General features: G+C 54.0%; 1 protein-coding gene and 1 long non-coding RNA gene across 2 annotated transcripts; both read left to right on the plus strand.

Moving 5' to 3' along the window:
- On the plus strand, positions 1 to 6,707 carry LOC131404252 (uncharacterized). The gene is made up of 2 exons (XR_009219760.1): positions 1 to 376; positions 6,084 to 6,707. It is a non-coding gene; the product is annotated as an uncharacterized LOC131404252 (long non-coding RNA).
- A 57-nt stretch (positions 6,708 to 6,764) lies between these two features.
- GPR61 (G protein-coupled receptor 61) lies at positions 6,765 to 17,237 on the plus strand. The gene is given in 4 exon segments (XM_058536001.1): positions 6,765 to 6,836; positions 15,331 to 15,627; positions 15,629 to 15,721; positions 15,723 to 17,237. Coding segments are annotated over 4 exon segments (1,851 nt in total). The 3' UTR covers positions 17,112 to 17,237.
- Positions 17,238 to 17,487: the final 250 nt, after the last annotated feature.

Raw genomic sequence — 17,487 nt, forward strand, 5'->3', positions numbered from 1 at the left:
CCTCAATTGGGTTCTGATCTTGGCACCTACCAGTTGGGTGATCTGGAAAAAGGCACTTTACCTCTCCGAGTCTTAGATAATAGTATGTGTCTCAGAAGAGTGCCATGTGGCTTAAAAAATAATGTATGTGACAGTCCTTTGTAGTTATAAAACATGATACCAAATATAAATCATTAGTAGTATCTTCTTTCTGCCAGAAAACTACAACTAATGAATGCAACTCCTTCAGCCCTGACATCTCTTTCAGTTCTTCATCCAGTTACCATCACAACGTTGTTATTCTCAGAGAGATTACTCCCTTAAAGGACTGAGAACTGAAGAGGCCTGGCACCTTGGAAGGGGGACAGTTGACAGCAAAGCCACCAGGGACTGCTAGGTGCGTGTGTCTGTGCACATGTGTGTGCATGCATGCATGTCCTGGAAGCATCGATTGTAGGCACCTTATCTGTGAGCAGAGAGACCCTGTGGGGACTGCTGAATGCTGTTAAATAGATTCATAAACCTCTGCTAGTGGGGCCTGGGTAGTCCCTTCTAGAAGGAAAGCCCCTTTGCTTCTGTCACTCCTGACAAAAATACTTGTGTACATAATGTTGTGATACAAAACATTCTCTGACAACTTAGGAGTCAGGTTCTTAATACCACACGCCACAGATGAGCTGATACACAGCATTGCAGGGTAATAAAAATCATCATTCCTGTTTGTACACTTGCCAGAGCCTCTCACCCACATTCCCTCATGTGAGCCCTAGAGCTACAGCAACCTGTGAGGCAAATCTTGCTCTCTGCATCTTTTCATAGATCAGGAAAGTCTAATGGTCAGAGAGGCCAGGACTCGCCCCAGTTCTAGAGCTAATAAACAGCACCAATGGGACGTCAAGCCGGGACTTTAACTGTGACCCTCCACCCACCACAGACGCTCTGTCATAGGCACCTCCCTCACTCCCTTTCCTGCCTCGGGGGCACTGCTTCCTGTGCCCTTGGCTTCTCAGAGCTCTTCTGCCACAGCGATCCCCACCTGGAAGCACCCCATGCCAGCGTTCCTTCTCCATGCCACCCCCTTCCCCCACACGTGCTGGCTAGAACCACAGGGGTTCAGCATCTCAGCCCCTGCTGCTTAAGTCTGTCACTCCCTGTTCTGGAGCCAAGAGAGAAGAAAATGAGGAGGAAGCTATCCTGCTAATGGCCTTGGGAAGCTGGCCTCAGCAATTCATTTATGTGCCCTCTCTGATTCCCAGGCCAGTCGCTGTGTCATCTTCTAGTCCATGTAGACATTTCTTTCCTCACAACGCCAGGAGAAAATGCAATACTTAATTTCTTCTGATTCACTCTATCCTTGTGAATCAGGCTGGAGGAAGTTCCAGAGATGCCAGGTTATCAGTAGTCTCTCTCTGCCCTAAGCACCTCTTGGACCCAGACAGACAGATGGCTCAACATCAGACACAGTAGAACACAGCCGATCTCTGCTCGATCCCGTGGGTAGAAGCTGCCCTGGACCTGACGGAGGCTCGTGGGAGAAAGGGCTACTTCTGTTAACAGTGATGTGACCAGTGTGCATTCTGATTGGCCCCACGTCCCCTCTCCGTTCTGAGACCCCTGAGAAAGAGGATGCACTCTGGTTTGTTGGAGATCAGTTTTTCAGGCTTGCTGGGACATGCTGATGGGTCAGGGGTGATCCACTAGAGCTTGATTTTGGAATCACTAGAGCTGGCTTTTGGAACTTAGAGCCAAGGCCCTGTAGCAGAGTGAAACCAACGCTGACCACCTGGGAGCTGGCAAACCTGGTCTCCATGTACCTCTAACCAGCTGGGTATCCTTGAGCAAATCAATTCTCCTCACTGGGACAGTTTCCTCATCTGTAACGTGAGGAATCAATTTTAAGAGCCCTACTGCCTTGCGTGTCCCTCTAGTTATATCAGTTTGCCAGCTCTTCAGGCCTGGAGGTGGGTGGGGAAGGAACTCAGGTCTGGAATTCAGGCCTTCTGACTCTTGTGCTTTATTCACTGCTGATTCTGGAAACGGAGGCTACAGGGGGTCTTTTGGGGAGCAGAGGGCACTGTGCACAGCCTGGCCTCTGTTCAGTAGGGTAGGGAAAGGGGCCCAGGAACCCACCAGCTGGACCCAACAGGACTTCCAGCAACTGGTGCTGTTTCCCATGGTGGTGCTGGGGGGTGATGCGGCTGTGGGCAGGATGAAGGGAAGCCCAGCAGTCCCCACAGTTCTACCAGTGAGTGAAGCTTCCACCAGCAGCCTGAGGACGTGTGCCCGGGAGACCTCGGGGCTATACTAGAACTCGCTATAGACCAAACAGGAGAGGAACAAAGAAAACTAAAGGAAGCACCTGACAGCACTAACCAGGCAGGTTAGAGCTTAAGGCACACAGAGCTTGTTTTCTCCTGCTGTAAAACAAGAGCGTGGCTCCGCATGTTTTGAAGGTCTTCTCCAGCCTCGACACATCATAACTCCGTGGTAAAAAGCCAGTTCGTGAAATGACGCTGAGCTCCCAGCTGACTGGGCCACCTGGGGTCAGGCCGAGGGGACAGTTTTCCTCTTGCCTCCAGTGCCGCCCAGCTGACCTGCTTCCTGGGCCAGGGAGAGGGCGAAAGAGAGTGAGATCATCTCTTCTCTCCCTGCTTCCACCACCATTCCCCAAGGGTCAGAGCAACCCCTACCATCTCCCCACCCCACAGGAAACCAAACCCAGCTGGGCCCAGGGGCACAGAGAGGTGGGCCCAGGGCCAGCAGAAACAGCTGCCTTAGGTGTCATCTTGCTGTGGGCGTGGGGAGGAGCTGGACTTTTAAGGTCTCCTCTGAGACCAACGTGGGTAACCTGAACCTCTTCCCTGCCCTTCTAATCCCCTGAAAGAGAAGACTCAGAGGGTCCCGGCGGGCCAGGTCAGGGTCAGCCCAGAAGCCACGAGTCCGAGTCCACCTCTCCGGGCTCCAGGCTGAAAGGAGCCAAGCTTTTGTGTGTGAACTCCAAGGAGCTCAGCCTGCACGGCAGCCCTGGAGGGAAGCACGGCCCAGAGTGCCAAAGGAGGCCGCCACGAGGCTGGTTCCCTCACAGACAGACGGGGTATTGATCCTGCTCCCACCTCCCCTCCCTCTCTCCACTTCATGGCACAGCTAATGGCCTGGAAAAAACTGGCCAGCTGTTCCCCAGCTGTGACATAATGAGCTCAGGGACGATCAATGCCTGTTCTGGTCTCTAATTAGGCCGGGGAGCTGGCTGGGGTGAGAGTGCAGCCTGTTTCCTGAGGGCACCACTTCCACTCCAGTCCCCAGCTGCTGTCTGCTGGCAGCCACCTGGGCCCATGCATCTGCGCCCTGGGGGAGGGGGCAGGGCCGTCAAGTGGCCCTGGGGAATCTTGTGACCCAGAGCTCCTTCTCTAGCAGCAGGACTAGGGAATCCATAACCATGTTAGGTGGGGGTGGATGGGCTGGCTGGTGGGGAGAACCTGGTTTGCATGTGAAGCTCTGCACCCCCAGTTTGCAGTCACACTCTCTCTCTGTCTGGGTCTGTCACTCTGTACAGTGACCTTCAATCCCAATCCTCCAACTCCTTGCTCCTGAGACTCTGCCCAGGACCCTCCCCACCACTGTCCTGGATGACCAAGCCAGGGGCTGCAAGGAAGAGGCTGGTAGCAAGTTTGGCTCCTAGCCCAGCCTCCCTCTGCTATTTATACCCTCAGTCCAGGGAGGGATGGATCAGATTCTCACTGCAGAGGAGGAAGTGAGGGTGGAGAGAGAGATGGAAAGGGAAATGTGTACACTGAGGCAAAGAAACAGAGAGGCAGGGGAGCAGAGGCCTGTGGCAAAGAGGCTCTGAGACTTGGAGAGTTCTGAGAACAGGAAACCGAGAGCAGATGAGAGAGATCAAAGGAGGGGAACCAAATAAGAGACAAAACGTGAGAAATGGGGCTATGAAAGAAGAAAGAGGAGATGGGATACAAGAAGCAGGACACACCCTCTGCTGGGCAGGGTCAGGCCCCAGGTGCCGGATCAGATGCCCCATCAGGGAAGCTGAGGTGCTGAGCAGAGTGTGCCCAGGGGCCTGGTGTGAAATTACAGGAGTCGGGAGAGAATGCCTGGGGTCAAAGAGGCACAGGGAACAGAGCTGGTCTGGAGGGACGAGGAGTCCAGAGATGGGAAGGCCAGGCAGGGGCTGGAATCAAGGTTGTGGGCTCTGCTTTTGGGGGTGAAGGTGTGGGCAGGGAGCTGGAAGCGGGAGTCAGAGCAACGCGGGGAGAAGCGAAGGTGACTGTTAGGGGGCCTGGACTGGAAAGGACAGGGGGAGGGGGTCTAGGCTTTCTGCAGCCTCGACTTCAGGGCAGCCTGATCTGGCCCTGAGGCCTTTTGGGCAGCCTGGGCCTGGGAGGGCACAATCTTCAGCCAGCCTCCAGCCCTCCTACCATTCACACAGTCACACACAAACCAATCAGATGGAGCCTCTTAGAGGGGTCTTTCTGGGGCCCAGCTGACCCTGGTCATCCCTTCCCGGGCCCCTTCCCAGACCTAGAACTGACTTTCTTCCTGACTGTGATTCCCAGAGGAATGACCCGGTTCGTGGCCAGCAGAGTGCCCACCACTATTTCCTGCACCCACCCCCTGCCGCCAGCCCTGAATCTCTCAAGCTGTCAGGGCCCTGGAGAGGGAAGGCACTCAAGGACAGCAGCTGCTGACTCAGACTCAAAATCAAGAGCTGCAAAGGACCTTCGAGAGCGTCTACAAGCCTAACCCAACCCCTCCTTTGAAGCTGGGGCTGGAGAAGCTAGCGGAGTAGCCCCAAGTGCACTGCTCAGTTATGCGGTTGCAGCTCTGAACTCCGAGTTTTGTGCTCCTTCCAGGATGCCAACCGGCCCATCTCTGCCTAATCACCTCCTAGGAGTAGGAGGGATTTTCTCATGGGAGCCTTGGCCCTCTTGCCTGGCCCTCCTAACCAAGATTGTGGGAGGTCAAAAAGGGGAGAAGTCGGAGCCCACAGGACAGCAAATCCCCCGGGGAGGGACAAAGCCGGTGGGGGTTTGGAAGGGAGAAGCATCTCCGTGGGACTGCAGGTGACTCTTTGCAGCTCTGTGGCCGACACTGCCCCCTTGTGGCTGCTGGCTGTCAGGGCAGCCTAGGGGCCCTGAAATGGAGCAGTTGGTTCCTCTTTCCTGCTCCGGTCCTCACCATCCAGGGACCCCTGCCCCAGTGCAGGGCTGATTTAGACCCTCCAGGGCTACTCTTCCAAGCTAGGCCATCCGAGAGACCGAGGTTTCACACAGCATTCTCCAATAGGGTCCTCAGGTAGATGGGCGAGGGCTGACCATTGCCCCCTCTGAGGGGCCACTCACAAGCCATCTCTCCATCCCTAAGGAGCCCTGGGTCTGGGAGTCTGGCCCTTTCTTGGACACAGGGGCATGAGAGTTGAATGGGGGTGTGTGTGTCCTGTTTTTAGGTGGGTCAGGGATGCAAGGAGAGGACTTTGGAGGAAAGGAGGATGTCTGGAGAAGAGGCTACAGGGCCCGTATCCCTGTGCCCAGCGGTGCCCAGCTTGGAGAAGGAAGGGTCAGGCTGCCCTAGTGCTCAGTGGAGCTGGCGGGGCTGAGGACTGGTTGCTTAGGGAGGACTGCCCAGGGACATAGAGCAGGGCCGCCCCCCAGAGTCAGAGACCAGGCACTGCTGGGAGTGCTCTGTGGACCCTAAGCTGGGAAACCCAGTCGAGCTCTTTGTGCTTAGGCCAGAGCTCAGGACCAGGCCATGAGCTGGGCGGCCCAGGCTGCAATGAGCAGCTGTGTGGTCCAGGGTGCTGTGTCCCTGCAGATCAGGCTGGGCAGCCTCTTAGGACACCACGAATCTAGAGGGGAGAATTTCCAGGCACTCAACTTACCACTCCACACTTCGCCTCCTCCCCACAGAATGGAGATGCAGGTCACTCACGGGGACCTGGGCCGATGCTCTTAGAGCCCACCTGGGAAGCATGAGTATCATCTGCTTTCTCATCACTTCACCTCTGACCTCCCCTCTCCTCTGAGTTCCCTCTGCCATCTGTTCACAGGTACTATCTCTTGGATGACTGATATGTTTTCTTCTCCTCCCCCTAGGCCTGAACGACAAAGAAAATTCCCAGCCTCGAGTTCAACCCCTCGCTCTGGAACTTGTGGGTTCAGTAAATACTTATCGACTGACTCACTAAAGGACAGGAGATGGGCGCATCTGTGGCCCTACCTTTCCCTGCTCAAAACATTTTGCTGTGCTGACTTTTCAGTCTGGCTTACCAGGCCTTCCACAGTCCGGCCAATCTACCTCGCTTCTTCTCTATGCAGGGATTATTTTTCAGTCAAACTGGACAGCCTGCAGTGCCCAGATGTTCCATAAGCTCGCCTGTCTCCATGTTTTTGGCAGGCCTGCTCCTTCCACCCAGACTACTCTCCTCCTCTCCTCCTTCAATTACTCCCAGTTAAAATCCTACCCCTCCTTTAAGACCCATGCCACTTCCTTCATGAAGCCTTCCAAGATTTGCTGAGGGAGTGGGTTCACTTTTTCCTTTGAATCTCCACAGCACTTTGACTCCCCTTTGAAGCTTATAAACTGCTTCGTCTCCATCCTAGATTGTAAGCACCAAGAGTGCAAGGTTTGTGTTTGTTTCATCTTTGTATCCCTCTCTCTCACTCCCTAACAGAGCTTTGCATACATAGTAGGTGCTCAATAAACATTTCTTGAATTGAGTGAAACGGAGCCTGCAGTTTGGGCTGCTGGGAGCTGAAGGAGGTGGGAATGGGGTAATGGGATCTCCGAGGCTTCAGGACACTAAAGGAGTGTGCTCAGAACGGGGAGGCGAGGACCTCGACAGGGAGGTGAGTGGGGAGTCTGGGCCTCCTCAGGACCCCGCCTGGGGAGAGGAGCACTTTGCTGAGGAGAACAGGCAGCTGGGAAAGCCTTGGAGATGTGGTAGGTTGAGGAAGGGCACCGGGTGTTGAGAGAATTACAGGTTGGCCCCAGCGCCAGGTATGATGGACTGCAACTGTCTGCATCCTTAGTGGCAGGCAAAAAAAAAGGATAGGAATCTGGAGGCTTTGGTCACATCTGGTCACATCTCCTTCACCCTCCAGCTGTGTAGTCTTGGGCAAGTTACTTCCCCTCTCTGGGCCTATTCATCTGTAAAATAGTACCTGACCTCCCATGACCTGTTCAGCTCTGCTATTCTGACTTCATGTTGAGGTTCTGAAGCAGAGCGGTGATGATCAGTGGGGATTTGTACATGACCCCCATCAGACCTGGACACCAGGAATGACCCCACCTATGTCCTGGATCAGAGAAGGTGACAGAGTCCAAAGCCATGAAGAAGGAGGCGTGTGACGTGGGTAAGCTGTGGCTCGGCTTGGAGGATGTGGAGGTGGCTGGCAGCGGGAGACAACACCCCCAATTCGGAGCAAGGAGAGTGCCCAGTTATCAGGCCCCAGGGAAGGGTTTTCGGGGACCCCCCTTTCCTCACTGTGCTTCCCTGTCCTCATCCTTGCCCCATCCCCAGACTTAGTAAATATAGATCTGGAATTTGAATCCCAGCTGTTCAACTGTGTGGCTCTGAGAAAGTCACTGAACCTCTCTGAGCCTCAGTTTCCACATCTGTAAATGGAGTTATTGATATTAACTCAGAAGATTGTTGTGAAAGTACTCATGTGAAAGTGCCCAGTACTGTGCCCACTGCTCCACCTCCCTTCCTGAGTCTGGAAAAGGACAATTGGTACAGATTGCCCTTCAGGCCACAGGGCAAATTGTTAACAGTGCTTTGTAGGTGCACGGGGGTGGGGCGGGGCATTGGGAGGGGAAGGCTGATGGTGGGGAGGTTGGATGGGAAGAATAGGTAGCCCCTGACCACTAGTGAGGAAGGCCCACTCCGCCTGCAGACCTGTTTATTGTGTGGTTATCAAGGACCCAGGAGCTCCCTGGGAATTTTTCTTTGGGGTCAAGCATTGAGCCCCAGCTGAGGGACGGGGGTGGGCAGCAGAGGAAGGTTCCCTGGTCTTCTAGCAGGCCTGGCCTGCACATGCACTGTGGGTGTTCCTGCCACTCTTTTGAGCCTGGTTCATCCAAGGCCCCCACTTTCTAATCTGGTTGGGAAGGATTTATTTTTGGGTGCCTGTAACCTAGCAATGGGCTCACATGACCAGTGGCAGCTGCAGGCTGAATATACCGTTGGATCTTGGCTCCTGGCAGGGGGTGTAGGCCAGACTGTGGGGGAATAAAGGGAGCGGAAAGGCTCTCACCTCTGCTTTTCTCCATCTCCCTCCTCAGTCCTTCGGCCTGGCCCCCAGATGGTGGGCAGGGGGCGTGGGTGCCTGGGGAGCAGGCATGGCTGGTGCTGGCACAGGGTGCTCTGGATAGCTGGGAGCTGAGCTAAGGTGGGGAGGTCCTAGCCGTGAGCCTGCTCTGTGTGTCGGGAGGGTTGAGCGTTTATTTGGATGGAGGTGGGTGCAGGGAGGATGCAACATTGGCATCCTGGGAGACGAGGCCAGGCTGGGGAGTAGGCAGTTGAGCAGACAGTCTACGTTGTAGGATCTTGGGGACACCCCTGGTCGATGCTGGAATCCCAACATTCAGCTTCTTCCCTTTGTTCCCTGTTAAATTGTTAATATTCCTGGGAGAGAGAACGCATTAAGCTACTATCAGTGGGAATGGATTTATCAGCCTCTTTCCTGAGAGCAGGTTTTGACAGAGGCAGAGAGGGCAGAGGAGGGCAGTGGGTGCCACTAAGCAGTTGAGGGGCTACAGGGAGGGGACTGTGGGTACATAAAAAGCATTTGATAGATATTTACTGAAGAAATGGATGGATGGATGGATGAAAGATAAACTTGGTCTGCTTCAAGGTCTCATCTTGAGGGGGCAAGAAAGGGTGGGTGGGGGTGGACGTAACCCTGTTAAGACGTGCTGGTGGGTAAGGGCAGGGCTGCACTGAGGAGCAAGTCTGGGATGGAGAAATCAGCCCTCAGCACCAAGGGCCCCACCATGATACTGAGGAGAGGGGTGCCACTGCCCGACCTGTGACAGGAGCCCCCTCCTGGGTATGCGTGCAGCATGGTGGGCCATGAATCTCTGATGTGGTTTTTCGGACCACCTCCAGTCTCTCCACCTTGGTCTTCCCACTTCCTCCATTGTGTTAAGCTCTAAACGGAGGGATTGGCACGGTTGGGTGAGGGGATGTAATGTCAGTAGCTACTCCAAACCCTGATGGAGATCGTTTAATGAGATACAGCATACAAAGTGCCTCCCAGATTGGGCCCTCAAGAACTAGTATCATCAGCAGCATCAGCATCAGCAGCATCAGCAGCATTATTATCAGCTGCCTCCAGGCCAGGCTAGGCAGTTTTTCCTCTCCCCTCCTCCTCTCCTGAGCCAAGATGGCTTCCAGCAACTGAGAGGATGCTCTAGGGTCCGTGCCTCCTTGGAACTGCCTTTCCCAAGGGCTCTCTGAGAGGGGCCTCAGGACCTGGAGACTTTGCCGGCTGGCTACTACACCAGTTGTTTGGCCCGTCAGGGTAACTGCACTAGCTCCCCCAAGCCTGAGAAGCAGGCTATATTTGTACTGTAGGCTCCCTATCCCTATTAGATAAGCTGGGGAGTGAAGACTTTTGCCCATTTTATAGATAGAAAAACTGGGGCACAGATGGCTGACTCACAGGCCAAGGTCTTACCACTAACCAGTAGAGTAGAGCCCAACTAGAACCAAGGTTTTCTGACCAATCCAGTGCTCTTTCTATGATCCTGTTCTGATGAGCCTGGATCCACTCTGGTTCTTTCTGAACCCTTCGAAGGGGGCCACGTCAGCCTGGGTAGGCCCCTGCAGGAGGGACGTCGGTGTGACTAGGGACAGGCTTTACCAGATCCCAGAGGGTTTGATTGATGCCAGGATGATCTTGCCACCACGACAGCACAGGGTTTGCTAAAAATCTCTTCGCTGTCCACAGATTTTTAATTTGGTATTTTAATTTGATTTCCCTGTACTCAGGTATATCTAGTTTTGTTTTAGGCTGTTTCCTGGAAGGCAGTGGCCACTTCTATGGAATCGGCTTGAGGGCTTCAGCCCCGAGTCTTATGTCAAGCCTCCAGAGAGGCCATGGGGGTGTGGGGGAAGGAGTAAATGCTTTGGCTTCAAACAGACCTGGGTTCAAATATTGCCTCTGGCACTTACTAGCTATGTGATCTGGGGAAAGTCACTTAACCTCCGGCACCCGTTGCCTCCTCTGTAAAATAAGATGAGTAATGGCTGCCTCCTAGGACTGGCGTGAGGACTGAGGGTATTGTAAGTAAAGGGCCTGACCCTCCTAACAGCTCAAGGAAGGGTGGCCAGGGAGAGTGGAGATCACCACGTCGGGTCTGGGCTGGTCAGCGGCCTCTTTGTTGTTGACCTGGGGCAGGGCAGCCACCTTGCCCGCTCTGAGTTCCCTGGGTGCTTCACTGTTCTATGGCTCTTTGGGTTGGGTCTGGTAAACAATTCCAGAATTCCCTTTCTTCCCTTTTAGAGACAGAAGGAGTTTCTGCATAGGTAGGTCTAAGGGCAGAGGGCTCTGGAGTGGGTCTCATGCTCGAATTCCTTGTGTAGGCTCGTGGTTCTGCCATGTGTGGCTTTGGGCAATCTCATCACCTCTCTGGGCCTCAGAAACATGGATGCCTTGGCCTGTAGGATATCTTACAGCTCTACCATGGTAGGATCCTATCCTTGGGTGTAAGGTACACACACGTGGGGGAACTATTATCTCCATAGCTGGTGGGAAGCCATGCCCCTTCATGTCACCTCCAAGGCTCGTCACACGGCCTTGAACCCTCAGTGGATGATGTGTCCCAGCTCTGTTCACTCCCATGGATCCAGACCAATCGGAGCCTTCCCGAGTACCTGGCGCCCTCTCTGCTTCAGGGATCAGTGTTGTATGTACCATAGGGTGGCTCATGAGGGTGTCCCATTCTCCCATCTCCATCAGGTCTCACAGCCCCACACCAAATAAACATACAATCTAACAAGACAATAATAATATGCCTTTTGAGGGGCAGGGGTGGGGTTAAGACAAGGCCTTTAGCTCCCCCTCAAACCTGACTGCCACTCCTAAACCTGTCCTTTATACACAGTTGACAGCTTCCAAAAGAGCCAAACCTTGGGCCATGCCCCAGAGCCTTGGCCCCCTGCCAGGACTAACTCTGGGGCCCTGTGTCTGCGCTGGCCAACGTGCTACCAAAGCACCTTGTTTCTGAACGTCACACAGAACCATGCAGTGGCAGGGCTGTCAGGAACCTCAGGGATCATCCAGCCTATAGTCTCTTTGAGCAGAGAAGAAACCAAGGCCAGAAACGGGAAGTGACTTGCCCAAAGTCACACAGCTAGTAAGTGCCAGAGCCAGGCCTTAAACCTGGATTTCCTGACTCTGACTGCTCTTTTTACTTCATCAGGCTGGCCAGGAGGGTCTCTGCTGCCTACCATCTCCTGGCCCACGAGACTTTGAGATACCACTGCAGCAACCTGAGAGAAGTGGGAGGGGTTGGGCCCACTCCTGGGCACCTGGCCTGGGGGCAGTGGTGCCTGCCTCCTGGCTCCAGAAGTGGCTCCAAGGGGCTGGGTGGGAAGAAGGAGGCCATTAGGACCCAGAAGCTCTCAGAGCATCTTGCTCTGCCGGCTGCCTCTCACCATCACTGCAGTGGTTCAGGCTTCAGCAGCCTTGGAGGAGCATCAGCTGAGAGGAGCTATCACATGGGAGCCGGGAGCTGCTCAGCAAAGGTAGGAGTTGCCGACTAGGCCAGGAATGGGGCCGGACCCAGGGCCTGGTGGTGAGTGCTGAGGTACCCTACAGAAGGGTAGCCCTGCATCCCAAGGACTAGCCCACCCTACCTTATGGTGGGCAGTTTTGTCAGGGAAGGGGCTCCCAGGTATCCCGAAGGCAGTGCTGGGGTGCGGGCATCTCTGAAGCCTAGTGATGAGGTGTCGATCTCCTGCCAGCAGGAGTACCCACAACCCCGCAGGCAAGGTTCCCCATCTGTCTTGCTCCATGTCATAGAGATGGGTCCCTCACATCTTAGGAATGAGTCCTTTGGCATCCAGGCTTATGGGCAACTCTGTGTTCTGGGTGTGGGCAACTCTGCTGGGGAGAGGTGTTGTGGCCCCCTGGAAATCTCCCCTGGCTTAGGAGGGCCATGCTCTTGTCTGAGGGAAGGCCAGGCTCAGGTCCTTGGGATGGAAGCTTTGTATCTGGGAAACAGGTGCACGTGAATCCCAACGACACCTCTGCGGCCTTGGGCTGGGCACTTATGTCCATCTTGCATCCTGAAACAAGGATATCTATAACTTGACCATGCCCTTGCTAGAGGCCCAGACCTCGGCTCCTGTGGGGGTGAAGCCTTCAGGTACTGAGAGGTCCTGGAGGTGAGGGAGGGGGTGCTGGAAGAAAGCAGGGGGAGGATGAGAGCATCTGAGAAGGCATGATGATTTGAGCTAGGAGTGGAGTGAGGCTCCCTGGACTTCCTCTATGAAACTGTTACACCACAGCCCTCCCCACATTTACCCTAGTCCATCAGTGAGGGAGCGCTGGGGGGCAGGTATTCTGGTCCGTCTGTTAGGAGGTAAATTGGAATCCTGGAATTTAGGAGTCAGTGCGGCGATACTGGCAAGGCTGGGGGCACTGTGGAAAAGAGAAATGTCCAATGCCTTCTTGTTTAGGGCTCCATCTTGGCTGCACATCGCCCGCTCCATCTCCACGTGGGACCCTGGGCGGGCCCCGCTGGCAGACCCTTGATGTCCGTGCAGACATTGTATGCTTTTGCTCCTTTAGCTCCCAGGGCCTCAGAGCCACGTCTTGTGGGCCCACTCCCAGGTGGAAGGGATGGGGAAGCCATGGCATGGATTGGAGGGGCGAGGATGCCTCTCCCAGTATTTTTTTTCCAGTAGACGGTCTTATGAGAAGCTGATGTCTCCACTTTCAGGCCCTCTCCTCACTTTCTCTGCAGACCCTGGGTCCACGTGGCCATTTTAACTGTGAAATGAGCTTTCTGTTATCCCTGGGGAGAGGTGCATCTTTAGGAAGTTGTCCAAAGTTAGGGCTGCCTCGAGTCCAAGAGCCCAGGATACCCTTTCCAGATGAGAGGCCCCTGGCTGGCACACAGCTGACTGAGTGTTCTTGGAGTATGTACTATGGGCAGGGATTCAACTCATCAATTTGAATTTGATTCAATTCACAAAATTGTATTGAGCACCTATGGCATACATGGCATGCTAGAAGCTAAATTAGTGCAAAGTTGATGGTCATGCCAAAACCCAAGGGTGATTGTAATGTTGTAACTATGGAGCAGGAATGGGGTCCATCTGCCCCACGTGGTCCTCTTTACTGAAGTCAGAGAAATGATGGGTTTTTAAATTGAGCAACCCGCAGACCCTCCATAGCCCAGGAACTCACGGAGTCATCAAATGCTATCATATATGGGAACCTAGGAGGTCATTCACTCCAACCCACCCATTTTACAGATGAGGAAACTGTGACCCAGGCAACTTGTGACTTGTCTATACAAAGCCCACCAGACTTGGAAGGTCCACAGCTTGCCTCTAATGTGCACACCTTAGCACACTAAACTGAGGGAATCTGGACTGCAAGAATAGTATATGGAAAGTGAAAAAAATTTAAAATTACATTGGGCAATTTATTTCAATTATGTTCAAATTCAGCATGGATAATGAGACACATAAAACAGATCTGATCTGCCATTTGATCAGGAGAAGCGAGAGACACTGAAACCCCAGACTTTTTCCTCTCCCAATTTCTTCCAGTTTTCTTCTCTGCTTTATGCTCACCCACTCCCATGATCACAGTCATCTACCCACTCTCACACCTACCCCCCGTCTTACCCAGACGCCGCCTCCTCTCCTCGTTCTGTGACTGTGGTAATAGTCCAGGACCGAGAGTACTCTGGGCCAGGGATTCTCTGATGGTTAGATCCAGTGAGCAGAGATCTGGGGACCCGGGGAGTGAGAGGTTAGGAGCAGCTCCTCTCCCACCTGCAGGGGCACAGTGGCCTTGAGAAGCTAAGGAGTGGGTGAAGATGGGCAGCTTTCAAGTGACTTATGCCCTTCTGGCTTTGGGAGCAGCGGAGGCTGAATGAACTGACCTCCCAGTTTCCTTCCAGCTGGGATGTTTTGTTCTTCTTGTTCCCTCTCAACTCCCAAAGTGACAGCTCTTTGTCTTGGGGGTGGTGATGTCAGAGGAGACTAAAGCACAGGCCTTCCTCTTTTCAGGTGATCTCTTCCCAGTGGTAGCTGCACAGCACTGAGAGACATTTTTAGAGGGGTTCAAACTCAGCAACTATTTCCTGAATGCCTGTTATGTTTCAGCTGCTGTGGAAGGTGCTGTCAAGTGCAGCATGGCACGGTGGGCTAGAGTGCTGGCCCTGGAGCCAGACTGCCTGGGAGTGTACCTGGACCTTACCACTTGCTAGCTGTGTGAACTTCGGTAAGTTACGTAACCTTTCTAAGCCTCAGATATTTTTTTTTTTTGGTCTTACTGTAATTTAATTAATCAATATCAACAGCATTATTGAGATATAATTCACATTCTATACAACTCACTCGTTTAAAGTGCAATTCAATAGTTTTTACTATATTCAAAGAGTTGTGCATCCATCATCACCACCATTTTCATCACCCCAAATCGAAACTCTACACCCATGAACAGTCACTCCCCATTCCCTCCAACCCCCTCAGATATTTTTTTTTTTTGCTGAAGAAGACTCACCCCGAGCTCACATCCGCTGCCGATCTTCCTCTTTTCGTATGTGAGCCACCACCACAGCATGGCCACTGACAGACGAGTGGTGTAGGTCCGTGCCCAGGAACTAAAACTGGGCTGCAGAAGCAGAGTGTGCCAAACTTAACCATTGGGCTACGGGGGCTGGCCCTAGGCCTCAGTTTTATCAACTGCAAAATGGGGATAGAAATAATTTCTACCTCATAGAGTTGTGTGAGGATTAAAATGAGTTAATATACGTAGAGCGCTTAGAACAGTGCTTGGCATGTGGAAAGCACCATATAAATGTTACTGCTTATTAATATTTTTCTTAATAAATTGCACAAGATCCCCCAAATACAGTTGTGAAGTAAGTATTATTCTCTTCGTTTTACAGATGCCTTTGTGAGGAAACTGAAGTTCAGAAGAGTCACTGAGTTACTTAATTCCCAGACCTGGGACTGGAAACCTCTACTCCCCAACAGCTCCTGCCATTCTCAGGAGACAGGAAGTCAGGAAATTTACATAAGCAACCTTAAAACCGAGGCACTATCCTGGAGCTCAGCAGAACCCTGGGAAAGGGAGATAGAGGATTTAGAATCTCTGGATGACAGTCCTTGAAAGGGGAGAAGTGTATGGAGAACAGAGGAAACAAAGTGGAACAGAAGGAGCCGGAGACCACGCGGAGGGTGGAGTGTTGAGTGGATGAGGCTCCTGCATCTCTCACGTCTCCTGCTTCTTCGCAGTCACCAAGGCAGACCCAGAGCTACCTCCTGCCAGAAAGGAGACATGTGCTCCTGGGCCCTCAGTTGTTGGCCTGGCACTCTGTAAGCGCAGCCCAGCCTCGAAGGCTGGCAATAAGAGCCTGCCCAAGAGGCTCCAGCAGGAGGCGCCCTCTCCCCCCACCTAACTCCCCCAGAAAATTGGGAAGCCTGGGCCTGGGCTTGCCATCCCAGGGTCACTGGACTAGGATGGGGGATGGGCCTGTGACAAGAGGTGCCCTGGGTGTCCTCTTTCGGCCCCATGGAGTCCTCACCCATCCCGCAGTCATCAGGGAACTCTTCCACTCTGGGGAGGGTCCCTCAAACTCCAGGTCCCTCTACTGCCAGTGGGGTCCCGGAGGTGGGGCTGCGGGACGTGGCTTCGGAATCTGTGGCCCTCTTCTTCATGCTCCTTCTGGACTTGACCGCTGTGGCTGGCAATGCTGCTGTGATGGCTGTTATCGCCAAGACACCTGCCCTCCGAAAGTTTGTCTTTGTCTTCCACCTCTGCTTGGTGGACTTGCTGGCCGCCCTGACCCTCATGCCCCTGGCCATGCTCTCCAGCTCCGCCCTCTTTGACCATGACCTCTTTGGGGAGGTCGCCTGCCGCCTCTACTTGTTCCTGAGCATATGCTTTGTCAGCCTGGCCATTCTCTCAGTATCAGCCATCAATGTGGAGCGCTACTATTACGTGGTCCACCCCATGCGCTATGAGGTGCGCATGACGCTGGGGCTGGTGGCCTCTGTGCTGGTGGGTGTGTGGGTAAAGGCCTTGGCCATGGCTGCTGTGCCAGTGCTGGGAAGGGTCTCCAGGGAGGAGGGAGCTCCCAGCATTCCCCCAGGCTGCTCACTCCAGTGGAGCCACAGTGCCTACTGCCAGCTCTTTGTGGTAGTCTTTGCTGTCCTTTACTTCTTGCTGCCCCTGGTCCTCATCCTTGTGGTCTACTGCAGCATGTTCCGAGTAGCCCGCGTGGCTGCCATGCAGCACGGACCGCTGCCCACGTGGATGGAGACACCCCGGCAACGCTCGGAGTCTCTCAGCAGCCGCTCCACCATGGTCACCAGCTCAGGGGCCCCCCAGACCACGCCGCACCGGACGTTTGGGGGTGGGAAGGCGGCAGTGGTGCTTCTGGCCGTCGGAGGGCAGTTCCTGCTCTGTTGGTTGCCCTACTTTTCTTTTCACCTCTACGTTGCCCTGAGCGCTCAGCCTGTTTCAACTGGGCAGGTGGAGAACGTGGTGACCTGGATCGGCTACTTCTGCTTCACTTCCAACCCTTTCTTCTATGGATGTCTCAATCGCCAGATCCGGGGGGAGCTCAGCAAGCAGTTTGTCTGCTTCTTCAAGCCGGCCCCAGAGGAGGAGCTGAGGCTACCTAGCCGGGAGGGCTCCATTGAGGAGAACTTCCTGCAGTTCCTTCAGGGGACTGGCTGTCCCACAGAGTCCTGGGGTCCCCGAACCCTACCCAGCCCCAAGCAGGAGCCACCTGCTGTTGACTTTCGAATTCCAGGCCAGATAGCTGAGGAGACCTCTGAGTTCCTGGAGCAACAACTCACCAGCGACATCATCATGTCGGACAGCTACCTCCGTCCTGCTCCCTCACCTCGACCGGAATCATGATGGGCTGCTGGACACTTGGAGGGAGATGGGGCTGAGGGCCAGTTATGGAACACCATGTGGGATCACCTATTCCCAGCTAGCTGGGGCTGGGGCTGGGGTCTCTGCACACAGCTTTTGCTTAGTGTTTTTTGGGTCAGGAACAGAGCCAACAAGATGGACATGTGGCAAAAGCCTTGGACATGGCTGTGATGCTTGACTACTGGGGGAGGGAACCTGGTGAGATGGTGACGAGAGTAACGGGTCACGAAGGTGAGATGATGCCTTTCAACCAGTGAACTTTCCACGCCTCAGGAAGCAGGGAAACTCTCTAAGGGTAGGAGCTGGAGGATACAGGGCAGCAGGCCAGGTTTGGAGTTATTCCGGGGCCCTTTAGGAT

The sequence above is a fragment of the Diceros bicornis genome, chromosome 4 (assembly GCF_020826845.1).
Source record: "Diceros bicornis minor isolate mBicDic1 chromosome 4, mDicBic1.mat.cur, whole genome shotgun sequence".
Taxonomy (NCBI): domain Eukaryota; kingdom Metazoa; phylum Chordata; class Mammalia; order Perissodactyla; family Rhinocerotidae; genus Diceros; species Diceros bicornis.